The following is a 20,089-nucleotide window of genomic DNA, read 5'->3' on the forward strand; positions in this document are numbered from 1 at the left end:
AGTACCCGTTCATCAAGTTAATCCAACTGAATCGTATGTATGCATAATCTGCTTCTCAAATCGAATTGAAAAAATTCTTGACTACCATTATGCCATTTTTTTTTTTGTCTTTCCAGTCCCCCTTTCATTAATTATACTACTGATACTTTCAATTAAGATTAGCTTCTTTAACCATTCTTTATCTTCGAACTATTTCTTACTACCGCTTTTCTTACAGTTCTAATTTCAACTTCACACTAATGGAATTTTTTTTTTTGAGTCCCCCCCACCCTGGATACAGAACTCAAAGGTAGAAGAAAAATTTGGTTTTATCCCTTGCCTATTTTAACAAATAAGAAAATAGAGCTTTAAAAGTATAATACCTACAAGGAAACAAGGAAAAAATAAATATAATTTTTTAAAAGACACTTTTTTGCAAATATTAAGAAGTTTCTTATTACTATTATTCTGTAATTGGCTTTTAGTAACTAACTAAATCTTTTAAATTTTATTTATATTACCGTGGTATCCAAGACCAATCTATAAAAAGGTTTACTCAATTGTAATTCGAAAACTATTACTAACGTTGTTATATTTCGTATTTTTAACTTTTATTTGAAACTATAAAAAAGATAAAATAAGATAAAGATAAATATCTGTTGTAATATTACATCGATTACTATAACATATTCTCAATTATCTGCATTGTAACTGCATGAATTGATACATTCAATTAATATCATTATACCTATTTTTGCTATACAAGTTATACTTTTTTTTACCTAAAAATAAGACTTTAAATTCCCTTACTAACAAACCCCTTACTGTATATCGAAAATTTTTTCAACCATGACTGCAGTTAAGAAACAAAGGATAATTAACTGTGTTAGCCAATTGCCATATAAAATCCAATTGGGTGAATCTGATGACGATTGGAAGATTAAACCATTACAAAATAATAGTGCATTATTTTCTTCTTTCCAATATTTAAATGAAAGTGAGGACTATGAACAACACATTGTGGCTTGGACTGGTGAAATTACAAGAGAAAATAACGGTGTTTCTATTTTCAGCAACGAAGATAATATCAACCAAAAACTATCAAATGACTTAAAAGATTCAAAAATTGATGACAAGTCCAAAATTTCAAAAACTACATCAACTGAAAACCCAACTCATCCCTCAGAATTGGAAGAAGATCCATTGTATTTATCTCAATCACAATTGGATAAATTAGATGAATCATTAAAGGAATACTCTAGTGATGAAAATAGCATTCACTTAAAGGTAGATAATATTCATCCAGTTTGGTTATTGAGAAGGGATCAAAATAGATGGAGAAAGTATGCTGAGAATGTCATTTGGCCAACTTTCCACTATATCTTGAAACAAAGCGCTGAAGGTGAAGAAGAAAATAATTGGTGGTATGATTATGTCAGATTTAATGAAGCTTATGCAATGGAAATTAGTAAAATTTACCAAAATGGTGACATTATTTGGGTTCACGACTATTATTTACTATTATTACCACAATTATTAAGAATGCAATTGAACCCAAAAAATGATGATAAAAATTTCAATTTGAAAATTGCTTACTTCCATCATTCACCATGGCCAAGTAATGAATATTTCAGATGCTTGCCACGTAGAAAACAAATCTTAGACGGTTTATTAGGTGCCGATAGAATTTGCTTTCAAAATGATGGGTTCTCCAGACATTTTGTATCAAGTTGTAAAAGGTTGCTAGATTCAACATCCAAAAAATCCAAGAATGAATTCGATATAGATCAATATCAAATCAGCGCTTATGGTGGTGATGTAATAGTGGATTCATTACCAATTGGTATTGACACTAAAGTATATTTGGAAAAAGCTTTCGATAAAGATATTGATTCAAAAGTTTTGGCAATTAAACAAGCTTATCAGGATAAGAAAATCATCATTGGTAGAGATCGTCTAAATGAAGTTAGTGGTGTTATTCAAAAACTAAGAGCTTTTGAAACCTTCTTAGCAATGTATCCTGAATGGAGAGATAAGGTTGTCTTGATTCAAGTTAGTAGTCCAACCAATAATAAAGATTCACAGACAACAATTAAATTAGAACAGCAAGTTAATGACTTGGTAAATTCAATTAACGTAACTTATGGTAACTTGAATTTTTCCCCTGTCCAACATTATTATATGAGAATTCCAACTGATGTTTACTTTTCACTATTTAGAAGTGCAGACTTGTGTTTAGTTACTACTGTTAGAGATGGTATCAATACCACTTCGTTAGAATATGTTACGATAAAATCTAAGACATCCCAATTCCAATGCTACGGTGATCCATTGATTTTGAGTGAATTCTCTGGTTCCTGTACCGTTTTAGATAAGGCAATTATTGTAAACCCATGGGATTCTGTTGCGGTTGCAAAATCTATTAATTCAGCATTGAATTTAACTGTTGAACAAAAGTATGCCTTGCAAGAACAAGTCTGGAGTCAAGTTCCAACTATTCAAGATTGGACTGATAAATTTTTGGCCACATTCAAGACTATTACGGAAAAGTTTGGAAACGATCCGTCTAGCGATAGAAGGATAACCCCAGCCTTAAATAGACCAATTTTACTGGAAAATTACAACAAGGCGAAGAGACGTTTATTCTTATTCGATTATGACGGTACTTTAACTCCTATTGTTCAAGATCCTGCTGCTGCTATTCCCTCTGCAAGATTGTATTCCATTCTAGATAAGTTGGTTGCTGATCCGAAGAACCAAATTTGGATTATCTCTGGCCGTGACCAAAAATTCTTAAATAAATGGTTAGGCAGTAGATTACCTCAATTAGGATTGAGTGCAGAACATGGTTGCTTTATAAAGGATGTTTCTCATGAAGGTTGGGTAAATTTGACTGAAAAGTATGATATGTCTTGGCAAGAGGCTGTTTCTAAGAAAATGGAAGAGTTTACAGATCGTACACCAGGTTCATTCATCGAGCGTAAGAAGGTTGCTTTGACTTGGCACTATAGACGTGCTGTTCCTGAACTTGGTGAATATAATTCTTTGGAATTGAAAAATGAACTGGAAGAAATTGCCCAAAAATATGATTTAGAAGTTATGGAAGGTAAGGCTAATGTTGAAGTTCGTCCAAAGTTTGTTAACAAGGGTGAAATTGTTAAAAGATTAGTCTGGCACAAACATGGTGAACAACAAAATTTGTTGGCTGGTCCAGATTTTAATTTATTAATAGATGACATGCCTGACTTTGTTTTATGTCTAGGTGATGATTTTACAGATGAAGATATGTTTAGGCAACTAAACAGTGTAGAAAAAACCTGGGAAGAAAAATTCCCTACTAACTCCAACCAATGGGGTAATTATGGTATTTATCCTGTTACTGTTGGATCTGCTTCAAAGACTACAGTTGCTAAATCCCATTTAACTGACCCTCAACAAGTTTTAGATACTCTAGGTTTATTGATTGGTGATGTCAACTTATTCCAAAGTGCAGGTACTGTTAATCTGGATACAAGAGGTCATGTTAAGAATAGTGAAAGTAGTCACAAATCTGAACAAGCAACCGTCGCATATGCTTTGAGAAAGACAAATTCCTCTACAAGCATCAAGAAATGATAGATTTTTATTGACCGTATATGATTAGTTCTTTTATTTTTCGGTCTCTTATGTTTTTTTTTAACTTTCATTATATCTTTTTTTCGTTCTAATGTTCAACTTTCTATATATAAATACTGTATTTATGAACCTTATCGTTTTTAATATTCTAGGAAGGCGTTAACTTCTTGATTTTTTAATTTCAATCTGTTTTCATTAATCATTCATTAATGCTATATATATATGCTATTGAAATTACTAAATATTACGAGCTAAATAATCAGTCGAACTTAAATGCAAATATCAGCTTTGGTATTGATTGATTATTATGCATTTCAGTTCTTTATGGACCTTGATTTAATGCAATTATGTCTTGAACTGTCTGTTCTAGCTTTGCTCTAGTTATTGTCACTTCTTTACTTTTCATTGCAGAAGTACAACTGATCAAATGCCATAAACCGATAATATACCTAATTACTGGCATATCCTGTAGTTTAGAAAGATTAAAGCAAACCTCCGAGATCTTGCAAATCGATTCCAAATCATGCTCAAAAAGACTACATCCCAAATAGTTCAATAATATTCTAAGCAATAAACCCTTTTTCAGTTTCAAATACTTACCTTCCTCTTTCAAAACCGATATCTCAACGTCATTTAGACCCTGGATTTTATTTGAATTGTAGTAGACCCTTAGTTTTTCAAGATAATGACTTCTTTCTTCATCTGTACATGGCAATGGTTGATCAGTAAAAGGCTTAAAATGTGTTGTGACCCAAAGAATAGTAAGAGTGCATTCCCATATTGAATTCTCCTTTAAATCAGATTCTTCTAAAAGTTTTTCTACTTGTTGCCATATATTGTGACTATCAGACACACTTTGATGAGATTGTTCATTTTTAATACCTTCTGAAGATTTGATAATAAATGAATTTAGCAATGATATCATTCTAATTTCTACAGTTGCATTTTTAGACCGGACGACTGTAGAGTATTGATCTAATGACAGAGTACCATCGCCTTTTATTTGTGATGTAATCCCTTCCATAAGCGTATGGTAACTGTCAAAAGAATTTTGAGAGGTGTTTGATATTTCACTGAAATCATTATTTATCAATTTTTGTGGGGTTAATATTAATTGTTCCCATAATTGATAAAAATTACAATAACTTATAATCGATTTGTACCAGTTGATTTTAGCATCCCAATAGGAAAGAGAATTTTCGGATGTTGATTTATCATTCAATGAATCTATAAGTTTTTTTGTAGTTGACTGAACTTTTGGTAAAAATTTAGTAGAAAAATTAGCATTCTTATCGTAACAGTTCACAAGATAGCTGATACTTTGTAGCAGAAGAAGTATATTTTTCAAATCTTTATAATTGAAAATAAGTGGTAAAGTAATATTAATTCTGTTTGAATCATCAAATTTTATGCAATAATTGTCACGATTTTCTAGGTTTGATTTTTGCTGATTGAAAAATTCCTTGAATTCATTTAGCTTATTTGTTATATTTTCTTCTTTATATATCTGCATCATCAACTCTAGAACCATTCTCCAGGCAACCAGAGTCGGACTAAATCTATTAGTATTAATTTCATTCAACTTTTCTATCACGTCAGGAGGCACTGTGTAGCGTTCATCCAACAGGAAGCTGACATATGCCAATATAATAAAAGCTTCCCATTCATGATTTAACTTTGATGACTTTTCTAACAGATTGTTGAACTTGCTACGTATTAGATTTTTCTTTCCAATTTTAATATTCAACCAGATATTAATAAAAGAGAACAATGGCACCCAAAACTCCTGCACTTCTTGTGTGGACTCCAAAGTTTTCAAATACTCTAACAACGAATCACAACTCCTGGTTGACATTTTATAATAATATTCAGATGAATATTTCATTGGGATCTCATACAATGCAATAAATTCACAATGTAGCTTCTCATTAAGAACCCCCAATTTATGATTTTTCAACCTCTCTCTCAATGAGGACAAATAATCTTCTGCCAAAGACAAGTTGTTAGTCTCATTCAACAGCACATGAACAAGTTCCAAAGTAATCTTGGCGTCCTGTTCCACTGTTAGTGAGTACTCTAATTTCAACCTCTGTAAACATTTTATCCCCATGGAGATTAAAGTATAGTACTGCTGCAACTGGACCTCATCAGAAACCTTTCCAGAAAGCTTATAAGCCTGCTCCAAGTACTCATGGGCCAATCCATAAACTAGTTCTGGTCTAGGTTTCGAAACATTTGAATTAACCTCGTTATCAACCATAGCGTATTAACAGCAGAATTTTACTTAATTTCAGCAATACACAACCTTTTCGAACGCTTAAAACAACCAGATATACCTTATAACCAAATAAAGTACCAATCCCACAGGTCTATAATCTCTTATCCAGCTTCAGTCACCTAAAAATCACTAATTTAAATCTCATCTCATCGATTTCTTGAACTGTTTCTTAAGTATCGATGCTTCTCTTTGATATCGATTAGAAATCACACATCGTAATTAACGATACAACTCGATAATATCAAAAAAAAATAAATCTCGAAATTTTTGACCTTTGAATTTGGTTAAAAATGGGCATACTTTAAAGGAATTTGGAGGAAACTTAGGAATTAAATGGTGATTCAGAAGGGGTTTGAGGGGAATCAGCGGTTCTACAGGTGCAGCAAAGCTGGTGTAATTATATTTGATTCGATTTATTTTCTTGTTTGAGTGAAACTTTTGGTAAAAAGCCGAAAATTTTGGGATAAACAAACAGATTAAATAAATATTCACGGTAGGGAAATTCCACTGTTGAAAAGAAACAAGTAAGCACAAGGGGATATTTTCCAAGGTTTACTATCTACCTTTATATTGTGGATCTGGGTTTTGTGAAGTGAAAGGAGCATACACGAGAACAGTCGAGATGTCAGAGGATGACCGTTTAAAGAAGTTCCAGGAGGCTAATAAGATAGTCTTTGATCCTAATACTAGACAGGTTTGGGAGAGTCAGAACAAAGAGGAAAGAGTGGCCAAGGTTGAAGCTACTGGTGAAATTTTAGATAACAAGGAAGAATCCGGGGCAGCAGGAGCAGCGGCTGTTGGAGGAAGTGAAGAAGAAGAAGACGATGAGGCTACTTCTGGGATAGTGCCTACTTTACAAAATATTGTGGCGACGGTGAATTTAGGATGTCGTCTTGATTTGAAGACTGTAGCATTGCATGCACGTAACGCTGAATACAACCCAAAGCGTTTTGCTGCTGTTATCATGCGTATCAGAGAACCTAAGACTACTGCTTTGATTTTTGCTTCAGGTAAAATGGTCGTTACTGGTGCCAAAAGTGAAGATGACTCTAAACTAGCTAGTAGAAAGTATGCAAGAATTATTCAAAAGATTGGGTTTGCTGCTAAGTTCACAGATTTCAAAATTCAAAATATTGTTGGTTCTTGTGATGTTAAGTTCCCTATTCGTTTGGAAGGTTTGGCCTTTAGCCACGGTACTTTCTCTTCTTATGAACCTGAATTGTTCCCAGGTCTAATTTATAGAATGGTTAAGCCAAAAATTGTCCTGTTGATTTTCGTTTCAGGTAAAATCGTCTTAACAGGTGCAAAACAAAGAGAAGAAATTTACCAAGCTTTTGAAGCCATATATCCCGTGTTAAGTGAATTCAGAAAGATGTGAGATAACAAGCGAAAATATATCAAATATAATACACAATTAATGACACAAATTCAAGAACAAATAACTATATGTAATTTATATACTGATTCGACAAGAAAAGTCTAGATGGGAACTATGTGTTTTTTTTCCCTTTTTCATGTTGTTTCGTTTTAATTAAAGAAAGGATATAAAAAAAAATTAATGTATTACTACAACCAGCCTTTTCTTAAAAGCTTGAATACATAGAATAACAACCAACCATTAAGTACATTCATCTATCCAACCGATAATAACCAATCTTAGTGGTCATCTTCTTTAATCCCATCACGTCTCAAACGTAATTTCTTGATTATTTCATCACTTTAAAGCACTATAAAACTGAAAAATTTGACGATGATGAGATGAGATAATATAAAACAATAAGTCTATTGAATGAAGGTAAAGTAAAGTAAAGTAAAGTTACTGTTGGTTTGATACGATCAATAAGTGTTGCATTCGTTGTTATAAGTTGTTTGTATTTTATCAATATTGTTTTTGGAAAGGTTTGGTAAAAGTTTCAAATATTAATAAGATTATAGAGGGAATACATTTAAAGTAAGATCAGTGATGAACGTTGATAAAACTATATTGTTGCTTAAACAAGGGAAACATATATCTGAAGATACTGTTTATTCTTTATGTTTGAAAGCTCAGGAGTTGTTAATTAATGAAGCTAATGTAACGCATGTAGATACACCTGTGACTATATGTGGTGATATTCATGGTCAATTACACGACTTGTTAACTTTATTTGATAAGAGTGGTGGTGTTGAAAAGAGTAGATATATATTTTTGGGTGATTTTGTTGATCGTGGATTCTATTCTTTGGAGTCATTTCTTTTACTGCTTTGTTACAAATTGAGATATCCTGATAGAATTAGTTTAATTAGAGGTAATCATGAGACAAGACAAATTACAAAAGTTTATGGGTTTTATGATGAAGTTATGAGGAAGTATGGTAACAGTAACGTTTGGCGGTATTGCTGTGAGGTATTCGATTATTTATCCTTAGGTGCAATTATTAATAATAAAATTTTTTGCGTTCATGGTGGTCTTTCACCAGATGTTGATACTATAGATGAGATTAGAGCTATAGATAGGAAACAAGAGGTACCGCATGAAGGTGCTATGTGTGACTTATTATGGAGTGATCCAGATGAAGTAGAAACTTGGTCGTTATCTCCAAGAGGTGCAGGTTTCTTGTTTGGAGAGAATGAAGTTAATAAATTTTTAAGAACAAACGATATTGAATTAATTACAAGAGCCCATCAGTTAGTAATGGAAGGTTACAAAGAAATGTTTAACGGTGGTTTAGTAACTGTTTGGTCTGCTCCAAACTATTGCTACAGATGTGGGAATGTAGCTGCTGTATTAAGAATAGAAGATGATCTATCAAAAAACTATACCATCTTCGAAGCTGTTCAAGCTCAAGATGGCGTAGGAAATGCAATCATACCTACAAAGAAAACACAGATGGACTACTTTCTATGAAAGTACTACCATGTCTAGACAATTTTGTAAATTAACCTCCAACTCTTCGTTTGCATTCATCTTTTTTCTTTATTAGCATTTTTACATCTCCCACACACACCTGCCATTGCATTGTCTTCGGATGAAAACTTTAGAAAGTGCATTAACTTCATCAACATCAACATCAACAAGGTGTACATTGTAACATTATCTATATATTAAGCCTGTTTAATAACATTTTTTATTAGCTACATTTATTAACCCATTGCTACTCTTATAACACGTAAATTTAAAATTAATTTAATTTAAACCTTTACGCGTCTCATTTCAGATCAAGTTTTAAGATATAAAAAGAGGTTTGAACGATGAGCTATAATTGATCTTGCTGAAGGTTAGACATCGTCGTCACATCAAAGGATACCCAGTGGTTATAGTACTTCCATGTCAAGTTTGAAGAAATGTCCCTAGGTATATCTTTATCTCAACTTATTTCCAGTAAGATTGAGCCTATAAAGTCTGGTATTGAAGAACTAGATGAATGTCTGGAAGATGGGTTCCAAAGTAGATCAATATATGAGATATATGGTCCTCCAGGGATCGGAAAGACTAGACTAGGTTTGCAAGTTATGTCAAATTTTGTTAATGATAAATCTAGGGCCGATGAGAAGGTTCTTTGGATCGAAACTTATAATACATTACCAGTTACTGAAAATAATTTCTCTGATCTTTTAGAAAGTGAACAGGTTTATAGAGTCGAGATTACTAAGATCACAGAGTTAATTGTATTTTTCAATAAGATTGCACTGAATTTAGAAGAATATTCCTTTAAACTTATTATAATTGATGGGTTTTCAGTAATTATAAATGATCATTTAAATAATATACTGAAAAGATCTGAAACAGATATTACAAATGAATACAATTTGCATGAATTGAAGTGCAAACGTTTAATCCTTTTGTTGACAGTAATCACTAAATATACACATTCTAGTGGTTCGACAGTTTTACTACTTGACAATTGTATGAATACCGCATTCAATACAGAGTTTAATCTAACTACAGTTGAAGATAACTTGGAAGTGGTAGACGATGGTAGTAATTTCTTTGTTAAAAACAATGGAGCCAACTCAAATATCGTATATGATACTACAGGTATCAAGAGAAATGTTCAAGTACTTAAAAGTGAATTAGTAAGTAACGTTGGCATTGGAACTAGAGATTCTCGCTGGGAAGTATTTATAAAAGCTAGAATTGGGATGTTTTGGGATTGGGAGAATAAATTCACTTTAGACAATAAGAGATTTAAGGCTGATTTCAGCAAGTGTAGGGTTATGATAGTTTCGAATCTACAAGAAATGGCATCAAATAAAGATAAAGAAAATAACGACACAAGCTTTTCCAGTTCATTCTCAAATAGATATAGCCAGAATAAAGGGCAATACCTGGTAAAGATATTTCCAAATGATGATGGCTATTTTACTTCGACGAAGCCCATCACTAACGGTCAAAGGAAAAAAAGGTTAATATCACCTACCAAATCTAATCCACGTAAAAGACACACCCCATTCATTGATGGTCAATCTACACAAGTTGGTGAATCGACTCAAAACTCAACTCAAGAGTTACAACAGTCTGAAAACTCTATGATATTAAGCATCGATACTACCGCTAATCAATCAGTCAGCAATCCACAAGATGACGAAGTTGTTTATGACAGTGAAGGGTAAAAAATAGTGTCTCCGATTATTAACAATGCATTTACATATTTATATTCCTAATTAGAGATTATTCTGGGTGGCATAAACTTGGCAAACATCTCCTAAAAGTTTAATTCCCTCCACAATTTGTTCTGATTCTAGGAAACTTGTGGAGAGCCTGAAATAACTTTGAGCCAAGTTTCTTTTATCACCTATAACCTCAAAATTCGAGCCATCTGCTAACACTATGTTGTACATATCTTGCGCTAATTTTCCAACTTCAAGTGCATTATAGGATTCAGTTAGTTTCATCCAGTTAAAATAGCCACCTTCAGTCTTTCTTATTTCAGTTCCCTTCGGAAGATATTTTATCATAGCATTATACATTGCATCAGCTCTTTCACAATATGTTTGAATCAAGTTTCTTAGAATCTTTTCAGCATCACCATTAGTTAAAAGTGTACCAACGATCATGGATGTCAATTGAGATGGTGTTCCACCTGAGACATTTGCTCCACCAGCAGAGAGTTGAGTTGCAAGTAACTTGTTTATAGACTCATGGTATCCAAATCTCAAGCCTGGGGCTATAATTTTAGAAAAGGATGCATTGGATACAGTGTTTCCATAACTGGATTCGTCATTATTAGTTTCCCTATCGATGTGGACGAATCTTTTAATTGGTGTGGGAAGTTCAAACTTGTCTGGATCGTTATTGATTGAGTAATTTAACAAATCATATACATCGTCAGTAATAATTAGCATATCATATTTTCTTGCAAGTTCAATCAGTTTACAACGAGTCTCTAAATTATAAGTTTTACCACTTGGATTCGAATAAGTAGGAATCACATAGATAACATATTTATAGACTTTTTTCAAATGACTTATATCAATTGGATTTTTAATAATTGATAGTTCTTTACCATTTTCATTTACTGGGTTTGGGTCAATTGATTCGAAATGTTTTAACTTTGCCTCCAGTAGCTCTAGATCAATCGATTCTTCACCTTTCTCATCTATGGCTGTTAATTTCCCACCAAAGCCAGCATCAATAAAACAATCATTAATTAAGAAATATGTCGGTGAAACTATGAAAGCTTGCTTAGTGACACCAGTATGAGGTAATGTCGCCTGCAATAGAATATTTAGGACACCATATGAGGCACCTGAAGTTAAATTCAAGTACTCTGGTTTGGATCTTGCCTTATCATCTCGATCAAATTTAAATGCCTTCTCATTCACAAACTCAGTAATAGCAGTACGAACCCACAAGGCCCCTTCATTCGAACCATAAGTCAATGGATGTCTATTTAACGGGTCATCATCATAATCTCTGTTTTCACCTAACAGTAATTGCTCTGTTGCTTTGGTAATTTCTTTGTTGGGCAGCAATCTAAAGCTAGGATGGCCTTTGAAGAAGTTTATAGGTGAAGCTGAATCCATTACAAACAACTAAATAAATAACAATCAATGAATTTGACTCCAGGGCACCTCTGATCTAAATACCAACGTGTATATTGTATTGGTTCTATTCTTAACATCCATTGTCTGTTGCTATAATCAAAAATAAGAGTCATGAATCATTTATATAAGCTTAAATTATCCATTATGTTAATATTGCCATGACGAAAATTTTTTTTTTGGATTTATTACTAATTTAGAGGCAGAGACTGGAATTAATCACTACAAACCCATGTTATTATATAATGATTATATCTTTATATTATACATTATCTAATACTTAAAATTATAATGACATTTTAGCCAATTTCAATACAGCGTCTTTGGATTTGGCACCACCAATGAAACCTGCAGCATGGATGAAAACACAACCTGGAACACCAGACTTTTCACTTAATTCATCATCTCTTAAACCTCTCAATTCTTCTGGTAGACCCTTTCTGAATTCAAAAGAAGTAGAAGATACTGGGACGGTAGAAACTCTCCATGTCTTACCAGAATCTTGGAATAGAACAAATTGAATTTGGTTTTCAATGCCCAATTCCTTTTCAACAGCGTATAGATGTTCTTTCCATGGACAGAATTGGTCGAATAGGATGATTTTACCACTTGGATCAACTTCCAATCTGTTCTTGATAGCTTGTTCAACCAAATCCTTAGCTGGCAACCAAGAGTCACCATATCTCTTGACCAATCTGAAGAAGATGTCACCAATGAACTTTGAGGCCATGAAGAAGTTCTCGTCAAACTTTTCAGGAGAACAATCGTCGTTCCAATCTGGGTTCATATTAGAGATGACGGCTGGGATAGTAATTGATTTATCGATAAACTTTGGTTCGATATCGGTGCCTTTCACATCGTAACAGTTGATACCATTGTCATTAGCATCAATGGCTTCAACGAAGTTTTTGTAAACCCTTTCATACAATATATCCAACTTATTAGAGTCCATTGAAGCATTACCGGTTAAAATACTAGAGATAATATCACGACCAAAATGTTTAAATACTAAACCTGCACTTGACAACTTAGTCTTGTAGTTTTCACTAAAGGTTTCATAAAACTCTCTTTGATGATGGTCAAAGAACTTAATACCATCATATTTACCACTAACGTCGACAACAATATCACTGTCTTCCCACATGGCTGGATCTCTGGATCTAACTACTTTGGCATCAGAATATTCTGGCAATAATCTTAGCATATAAACAGCCAATGCTTCATCGGCATGGAATGAATTAGAATGAGTACAAATTTGTTTAACCATATTGTTTGCTATTTTAATCTTCTTAGAGACTGGGGACATAATCTTGCCTACAATTTGACTTCTATAAAAGTGGGAAAGATGGAACAATTTCAATCAAAAGCACAGTAATCAATTGGATCCACTAATGAAGCTCTAAATATCGATCTTCCTCATCGGTTTTGACCTATCTTTAAGTAGTTGTGAAAAGTTTTTCCTTTAAGTTTCAATTGGGCCTTTGCAATTTTAAATTTGACCTCATCACTTGATTAAGTATGCGGTGTACGTGTGCAGATATCAACAAATGGCATAGAATAGGGCTCAACTATTGATAAATTGGTAACTTCAAACAGATATATCCATACCTGGCGCTACTCTTGACCAACTCATGGGCATCTCTTCTCTTCAATGATGCGTTTCCCCTCTGTTTCCTCCCAATTAACACATATAATGCTAAAACTTGAAATATAATGCTCAAAATGGTTTTAAAATTCGAAATTGACAAAGGTTTTATGAAACTTTTTAAAGGATCAAGATGATGAGGTTATATAAAGATAGAAGGTCATTCTGGTAGTGAAAGAGCACCTAATAGGTAGTTTAAGTTGACCTGTAGTGGAGTGGCCATTTTGTGAAAGTTTTGTGAAATTTCTAGGATCATTATTGATTATTCCGTTGCTGATATTATATTAGAGAGTATTTTGAGTTTAATAATGAAGTTACCTTTTAGATATACAAGAGCTCAGTTAGAGATATTTAGGTTTTCATTTTGTTTGTTAGTTCCTATTGGTGTGATGTATTATGTTGGTATTGACACTGATAGAAAGTTCAATGTTCCAGGGTTTTGGCCTGATCCTGAAACTACGAATAAGATCCCAAAGGAACCATATGAAGTCAAAGCTGAATTAGCTAGGATGAGGAAGGAGAGGTTAGAGAGGAGATTGAAGATCGAGAGGACGTTGAGGGAAAAGTACGGTATTGATGTCGAGGAAGAAAAGAGAAAAATCAGATTGGAATTAGGTTTAGATAAGGAAGCTTAAGGAAAAATTGTCTCTATGTATTTTTGTTGAAGAAGGTAAAACAAATTATATACATGTTCAATAATACATTCTTTCCATCCTATTAAAAATCTATTGTTTGTGTCATTGCTTTCCCATGGCTCCTGTTTAAATCACAAACACTTGTCGTTATAATCAGATTTGGACTATATCTGTGAATAATTCGATTTCTGTACATACTAAAATTTCATGATGATGCCATGACAAGATTATCCATCATTCTTATATATATATTTATATCATTTTTATTTAAGCAATATAATACTTCATTTCAAATGTTCTTGAACTTTGATTTATTCGTATTTTTATGTATGTCTGTTTGCACTAAAGCAAATTTTACCAAACAAAGTCCAATGAATTCATCTGAACCTACTTTAATGAGTCCATCACATCACATCATAGCTGATCTATGGTTTACTCAAATGATCCTTTTAAGTGACACTGTTCAGGTTTTCGACTATGTCATCTCTGTCCGATATTGAAATAAAATTTCATCAAAGGTCAAAAAGACAACTCAATATAAGAATTAACAAGTGTATATAATTTGCAAATAAGATCAAGAAGAGCAAACTTGGGGACCCATTGTCTATCTAATTTTGGTATTACCTGGTGTGTAGTTCTGTTCGTCGAGATTTCGCTTGGTTAAAGATGACTTCTTTGATTAATGATGCTGCATTGAGCACTGACTCTTATAATGGTAAGAAATTGCCAAGTTTGCTAGATGATTCTTATCTGTTAGAGAAACTAGAGGAATTATCACTATCTGTGGAGAATAGCAATGATATTAAACCCCTAGATGCTAGTGTTGATGAATCTCTAGAGGAATCCAATGTCGAAAGATACTCGAAGTATGCTAGATATATCGATCAATTGAATTCAAATATCGAGGAATATAAAGTTGTATTAACTCAAACAAAGACAGTAAGTGATCAAGTGATTAAAATCATCAACAATTTCGAGGATATATCAAAGGATACTAATGAATTCATCAATGATACCAATCAATTGCACGGAGAATATATCAAAGTTTCAAAACTGCATGAGGCCATCCCTGAGTTCTTGCAATATTTTGAATCTTTAGATCCAATTATGCGTAGATTAAAACATGCAACATCTGCAAACATAGTAAGAAAGGATTCATTCAAGACATTGATGGTTAATATCGAACAATCTCTGCAATTCTTAGATGAACATACAGATTTCAAAGATTATGATTCTTATAGAATTAAATTTAAACAGTGTTTAATTAGAGGTTGTGAATTGATCGCTAACTATTTGAAAAACTTATTAAGACATTCATACAATGATGTTTATGATATGATTAAGAGAAACGTAAATGACGAAAGTTCTGGTTCAAGGGAAGCTTTGATCTATATCAAATTCGCTACTATTGCTGAAGAGTTTATGTCACAAATTACAGAACTAGCGGGTAGATCTAATAATAAAAATCTAGAAAGATATTCAAACGAAATAAATTCTATCTTGAACGATTGTTACAATGAATATTTCCATACTCGTTGGAGGTTATTGAATTCTGCAATTCATACTCGTTTAAATGAATTTGATAGTGCAAACACTGGCGATCTTTCTTTGATTAAATTCATTCAAGATACTAAAACTTATTTCCAACAGTTATGTCTAGATGAATACAGATTGTATATCCAATTTTTCCCAGAGAAATACTGCAAACCAAGTATTAATATGTGGTTTTTATCTTTATGTGAACCATTTTATGATTCATGCACATCAAGGATATTAAGAGAAAAGGATATTACAGCTTTATGTGATGCTCTTACCCTATTTAGCAAGTACTATGAATTTGAAGAAGGTTCTGAGGAATATTTGAAACATTTTAAAGAAGTTCAATTCGACAAAGTTTTCCAACCAATTGTACAAACATTACAACAAAGATTGATCTTTAGAGCTCAACAATACGTTGATAGAGAAATTGTTCAATATACACCAACTATTGATTCTTTCATGATCACAAACAGAAAGACAGCACCAAATGGTAGTAAACCGCTTGATTTTGAAAACGATTCAATTTTAAAAGCATATATAGATGGTTTCAGCAATAATACTATGGACACTGATGAAATAGAAAATAAAGAAACATTGACATCAAGAGAAATTGAATTAGAAAAATGTGAATCTTTCTACCCACCATTAATTAAAGCCATTGCTTTATTATCTAAAATTTATGAAATGATACATACCGTTGTATTTGATGATTTAGCACACCATATCGTCCATGACTGTGTGCTATCTTTAAAAAATGCATATGTAATGGTTGTAGCATCAACCAGTGATGCTGGATCCAACAAATTAGATATGGATTTAGCATACCTAAAGAACTTGTTATTACTTCGTGAACAAATTGAAAATTTCAATATAGAATATACAGTTACAGAGACATATTTGGATTTCTCTGCTGTCGAAAGTTTTTTCAGAACAATTCGTGAAGGTGCTAAATTCAAGAGATCTGAGTATTCTGTGCTATCATTGGCAAGAGATCTAGTTCCAAAGGTTGTAAATAACATGGTTGATGCACGTTATGAATTAATGCAGGAATTGAGGAATATCATTAAAAACTTTACTGAGGCAGCTTCTAAGGATATTGTCAGAGAGACTTTTAAATTTCTACCTGGAGACAAAGGTGAGAGTCTAATAGCTAAGAATGTTGAATTAAGAAGTAATATTGAAGACCGTTTACCACGTATATTCAACCAAATATCGACTTTCATAGATGATGACGGGATTGTAGTTCATTTGATGGAAGCCATTCAAGAAGTTGTCGTTCATTCTTATTCTGAATTTTTTAAATCAATATCTGATAGACAAAAGGCTGGGGAGTTTGATAATCTCGATATCTCTGAACTCATGGACATAGCTGTGTTTTCTGATTTTTTTGAAACGATAACCAAGAAATTAATTTCTTCTCAAAATGAAAAGGATCAAAATGTTATATAAATTGCAAACAATTCTATTAAGCAATCAATTAAGTAAATATTTATATACATTTTCACAAAGAGTTATAACCGTATAAATTCTGTGCAAGTGTTTAGGTTTTGGTGTGTATTTTTGACCTATGTTCAAACCAAAATCATCTTTGAAAAATGTTCTTAATTACATGCTGAATATAAATCAAGTAGAACTATATACTAATACAAACCAAATCTACAAATAGATGCTGAAATAAGAGTTCATTGGATTTTACATATCCACCAAATCATAGTTTAAATCTCTTTGAAGGACCTTGGTCAGCCTCATTTTGATTTTGAAAGTCATAGGTTCCTGAAAAGTTTGAATTTTGTAGAGATGATACAGCTGGCTGTGAATTCATTTGAGTAGATTCATTAGGACGCTTTTGTCTTGAAGCATTATTACTATTTCTAGAAGAACTGATTGTTTCCAGTACGGAATCGTATGCTTCCTTAATCTCGTTTATAGTTGTTTGAGAGAGGTACAATTCATTTGAAACCACATTTCTTAAAATACTACCCAGAGATTTTGCAATATCGATATTAATTAGCAAGGAATTATTTTTGCCTATCATACCATCATATTCAGGGAAGCTCTGTGGTGACAATTCATTAGTTGGAGGAATCTTTTGATAAATATTTCTATTTATCCCAGCCATACCAAAATTCGGTATTTGGTTTTCCATTTGAGAACTAGCTGAATTGGAAGCAATTGGTAGTACTCTTGGTTGAGGCTGGTGTAATGTTTCCGGCTCTGAAGAGACACCTAACGACATCTTAGAATCGATTATTGTGTTAATGAATTCATCGTTGTTAACAGCCATGTTTACAGGTGATTTAGTAAGCTCCAAGCTTTCAGCACTATTAGAAAATAATGCTGGCTTGTCAATGAGATTACTGACGTTATATTGTTTATTTTCTGGAAGAGAAGTATTGGCGTTCAAAAGTGAATGCAGAGTTACTTCGAATGGAGAAGTTAAATTAGAATTTGAACCGAATGTTGCGGCGCTAGATTCCGTATTTGGAACAGGCAGTGAAGTTTCATTGACACTGTTGGCACTGATATTATTATTATTCGTGGCAGTAGAAGTGGTAGAGGTGATGGTACTGCTTTCAGAAGGTGTAAATACGAAATTTTCAGGAGTTTTCTGTGGAACTGTACCAACTGGATTTTTCTCACATTTCTCCACAACAGAACATTCAATCAATTCTTCAATACTTAGGAAATTTGTGTTTTTATTTTCGATATTTAGATTCAATAATAAATCATGATCCCATTTTTCTACACAGTAAAATTGATCACATAAGAAATCTAGATCTTGTATCAAAGACATACTTTTCCTGAAAGCCGTCCTACGATCTTCAACCGAGTTGCTCATATAAGCAGGAAGGATGCCTGAACATTTCCAACTGGACTTGATGCTATCTGATGATACCTCATTCCACGATTCTCTTATGAACTTCAAAGCGTTTGACATTGTCAATTTACTTTGTTCAGGGTTCATCAGTACTTTAGTTTGCATTTTTTGTTCTAATTTTTTTTGCAAGTTGATCAATGCTTTGTATTGTTTGATTCTATACCTTATAATAAATTCATCTAGGACCCCCCAGTTAAATGGCAAGAATTTCGAAGAAGAGGAAGTATAAATCAGTTGAATATTTTTCAAACGGCTATTGATAATTCTGTGAGAAACGGAATCATCCAGTACAATCCAAATTTTTCTATTATCCGCAACCAATCTTTTATCCCAACTGACCAACCAATCGTGGAACAAACTCGAAGTTAACCAAGCTTTACGATTACTGTGGAATGAGATATTAAACTTCATTGCCATTTTTTGACCCAACAAAGCTTCTGAAACTCTATCTGTAGGTTGATCTGGGAAGTAGTTTCTAAAACTGATATAACTATCGTATTTCCCAATTACCAAAGGATTCAGTTTTTCTGAACCATCCAAATTCGAACACAACATCACAGTAGCCACATCGATCTTATTTGGAGTGTCGTTGGTGTCGTATTGAGCGTAATCCAAAGGCAGGTCATAGGCCAAACAGGTTTCATCCAACGTGAAGACATTGTTAGGTGGTAACTGTGCGAAGATATTTTTCAATATATCTCTCTCTTCAAAACTCCAGACTTTGGGCATCTTGGGCAACTCAAAAGTCAAATCCGCTATATCTAAACCCATCTTCGACAGACAAGTATTAATCCATTTGGAACTAAAAGAACCATCACCTTCTCGATGCTCTTCAGCCAATTTATGCCAAACCGACTGTGCAGTCTGCTGCAATATAGGAATAGTGATCGGAATACCATTCCAAAGACTCTGAGAAATCCACTCTTGCAAAACACGTCGTACCAACACATTAGTAGGATTCCTAATCCTTATAGCTCCCTTCTGGTGGTCCTTACAATTCATATAAACTTCCCGTTTAGCCAACAACCTCGATATAGCACCCTGAGAAGGAATCTTAGGCAACTTAAACGCCTCATAAGCCCACCTTGCCAACTGTAACTGAGTCCAGTTCTTATTCTTCTCTGCCATAAGACAGATATTGCATCTCTGTTCAATAGATAACATTATGTCCCCAACGCCTTCCCCCAAATAACTAGAAACAAAACCAAAAACAAAACCAAGAAAACACCAAACCTTCACAAAAAACACACAATCCTAGCAACAGCCACAGATGCTTGCAATAATACCTTCTAATCTCCCCAAACTAACCATCAATTAAACATTTTATCATCATCATCACCTTTATATGTTTCGAAAAGTTTCAATCGAAAGCTCTTTGGACAGTTTGAAAAAAAATATCGAAATTCGAATTGGGACCCTCAACGAGATGAGATGAGATGAGATGAGCATTTAAGAATGATGATTTATATTTGATCAAGTTGTCTTTAGATGACATT

The 20,089-nt window shown here is 33.2% G+C and overlaps 10 protein-coding genes across 10 annotated transcripts; 6 read left to right on the top strand and 4 right to left on the bottom strand.

The window, feature by feature from the left end:
* Window positions 1-828: 828 nt before the first annotated feature.
* On the top strand, window positions 829-3,594 carry TPS2 (trehalose-phosphatase TPS2; the record flags this gene model as incomplete). The annotated part of the gene is made up of 1 exon (XM_001646248.1): window positions 829-3,594. One exon carries the CDS (start codon window positions 829-831, stop codon window positions 3,592-3,594), a length of 2,766 nt encoding a protein of 921 aa, XP_001646298.1.
* A 322-nt stretch (window positions 3,595-3,916) lies between these two features.
* On the bottom strand, window positions 3,917-5,854 carry SCC4 (cohesin-loading factor complex subunit SCC4; the record flags this gene model as incomplete). The annotated part of the gene is made up of 1 exon (XM_001646249.1): window positions 3,917-5,854. One exon carries the CDS (start codon window positions 5,852-5,854, stop codon window positions 3,917-3,919), a length of 1,938 nt encoding a protein of 645 aa, XP_001646299.1.
* Window positions 5,855-6,494: 640 nt separating this feature from the next.
* On the top strand, window positions 6,495-7,250 carry SPT15 (TATA-binding protein; the record flags this gene model as incomplete). Its single annotated transcript, XM_001646250.1, has 1 exon — window positions 6,495-7,250. The coding sequence occupies one exon, from the start codon at window positions 6,495-6,497 to the stop codon at window positions 7,248-7,250; it is 756 nt and encodes a 251-aa protein (XP_001646300.1).
* Window positions 7,251-7,835: 585 nt separating this feature from the next.
* PPH3 (phosphoprotein phosphatase PP4 catalytic subunit PPH3) lies at window positions 7,836-8,759 on the top strand (the record flags this gene model as incomplete). Its single annotated transcript, XM_001646251.1, has 1 exon — window positions 7,836-8,759. One exon carries the CDS (start codon window positions 7,836-7,838, stop codon window positions 8,757-8,759), a length of 924 nt encoding a protein of 307 aa, XP_001646301.1.
* A 437-nt stretch (window positions 8,760-9,196) lies between these two features.
* Window positions 9,197-10,465, top strand: RAD55 (putative DNA-dependent ATPase RAD55; the record flags this gene model as incomplete). Its single annotated transcript, XM_001646252.1, has 1 exon — window positions 9,197-10,465. The coding sequence occupies one exon, from the start codon at window positions 9,197-9,199 to the stop codon at window positions 10,463-10,465; it is 1,269 nt and encodes a 422-aa protein (XP_001646302.1).
* A 51-nt stretch (window positions 10,466-10,516) lies between these two features.
* On the bottom strand, window positions 10,517-11,878 carry Kpol_1032p39 (2-aminoadipate transaminase; the record flags this gene model as incomplete). Its single annotated transcript, XM_001646253.1, has 1 exon — window positions 10,517-11,878. The coding sequence occupies one exon, from the start codon at window positions 11,876-11,878 to the stop codon at window positions 10,517-10,519; it is 1,362 nt and encodes a 453-aa protein (XP_001646303.1).
* Window positions 11,879-12,182: 304 nt separating this feature from the next.
* On the bottom strand, window positions 12,183-13,202 carry MYG1 (Myg1p; the record flags this gene model as incomplete). The annotated part of the gene is made up of 1 exon (XM_001646254.1): window positions 12,183-13,202. One exon carries the CDS (start codon window positions 13,200-13,202, stop codon window positions 12,183-12,185), a length of 1,020 nt encoding a protein of 339 aa, XP_001646304.1.
* Window positions 13,203-13,849: 647 nt separating this feature from the next.
* PET100 (Pet100p) lies at window positions 13,850-14,176 on the top strand (the record flags this gene model as incomplete). Its single annotated transcript, XM_001646255.1, has 1 exon — window positions 13,850-14,176. One exon carries the CDS (start codon window positions 13,850-13,852, stop codon window positions 14,174-14,176), a length of 327 nt encoding a protein of 108 aa, XP_001646305.1.
* Window positions 14,177-14,842: 666 nt separating this feature from the next.
* On the top strand, window positions 14,843-17,164 carry COG3 (Golgi transport complex subunit COG3; the record flags this gene model as incomplete). The annotated part of the gene is made up of 1 exon (XM_001646256.1): window positions 14,843-17,164. The coding sequence occupies one exon, from the start codon at window positions 14,843-14,845 to the stop codon at window positions 17,162-17,164; it is 2,322 nt and encodes a 773-aa protein (XP_001646306.1).
* A 259-nt stretch (window positions 17,165-17,423) lies between these two features.
* On the bottom strand, window positions 17,424-19,757 carry Kpol_1032p43 (transposase; the record flags this gene model as incomplete). The annotated part of the gene is made up of 1 exon (XM_001646257.1): window positions 17,424-19,757. The coding sequence occupies one exon, from the start codon at window positions 19,755-19,757 to the stop codon at window positions 17,424-17,426; it is 2,334 nt and encodes a 777-aa protein (XP_001646307.1).
* Between the last annotated feature and the right edge of the window lie 332 nt (window positions 19,758-20,089).

Source organism: Vanderwaltozyma polyspora, genomic scaffold (assembly GCF_000150035.1).
Source record: "Vanderwaltozyma polyspora DSM 70294 KpolScaffold1032 genomic scaffold, whole genome shotgun sequence".
Lineage (NCBI taxonomy): Eukaryota > Fungi > Ascomycota > Saccharomycetes > Saccharomycetales > Saccharomycetaceae > Vanderwaltozyma > Vanderwaltozyma polyspora.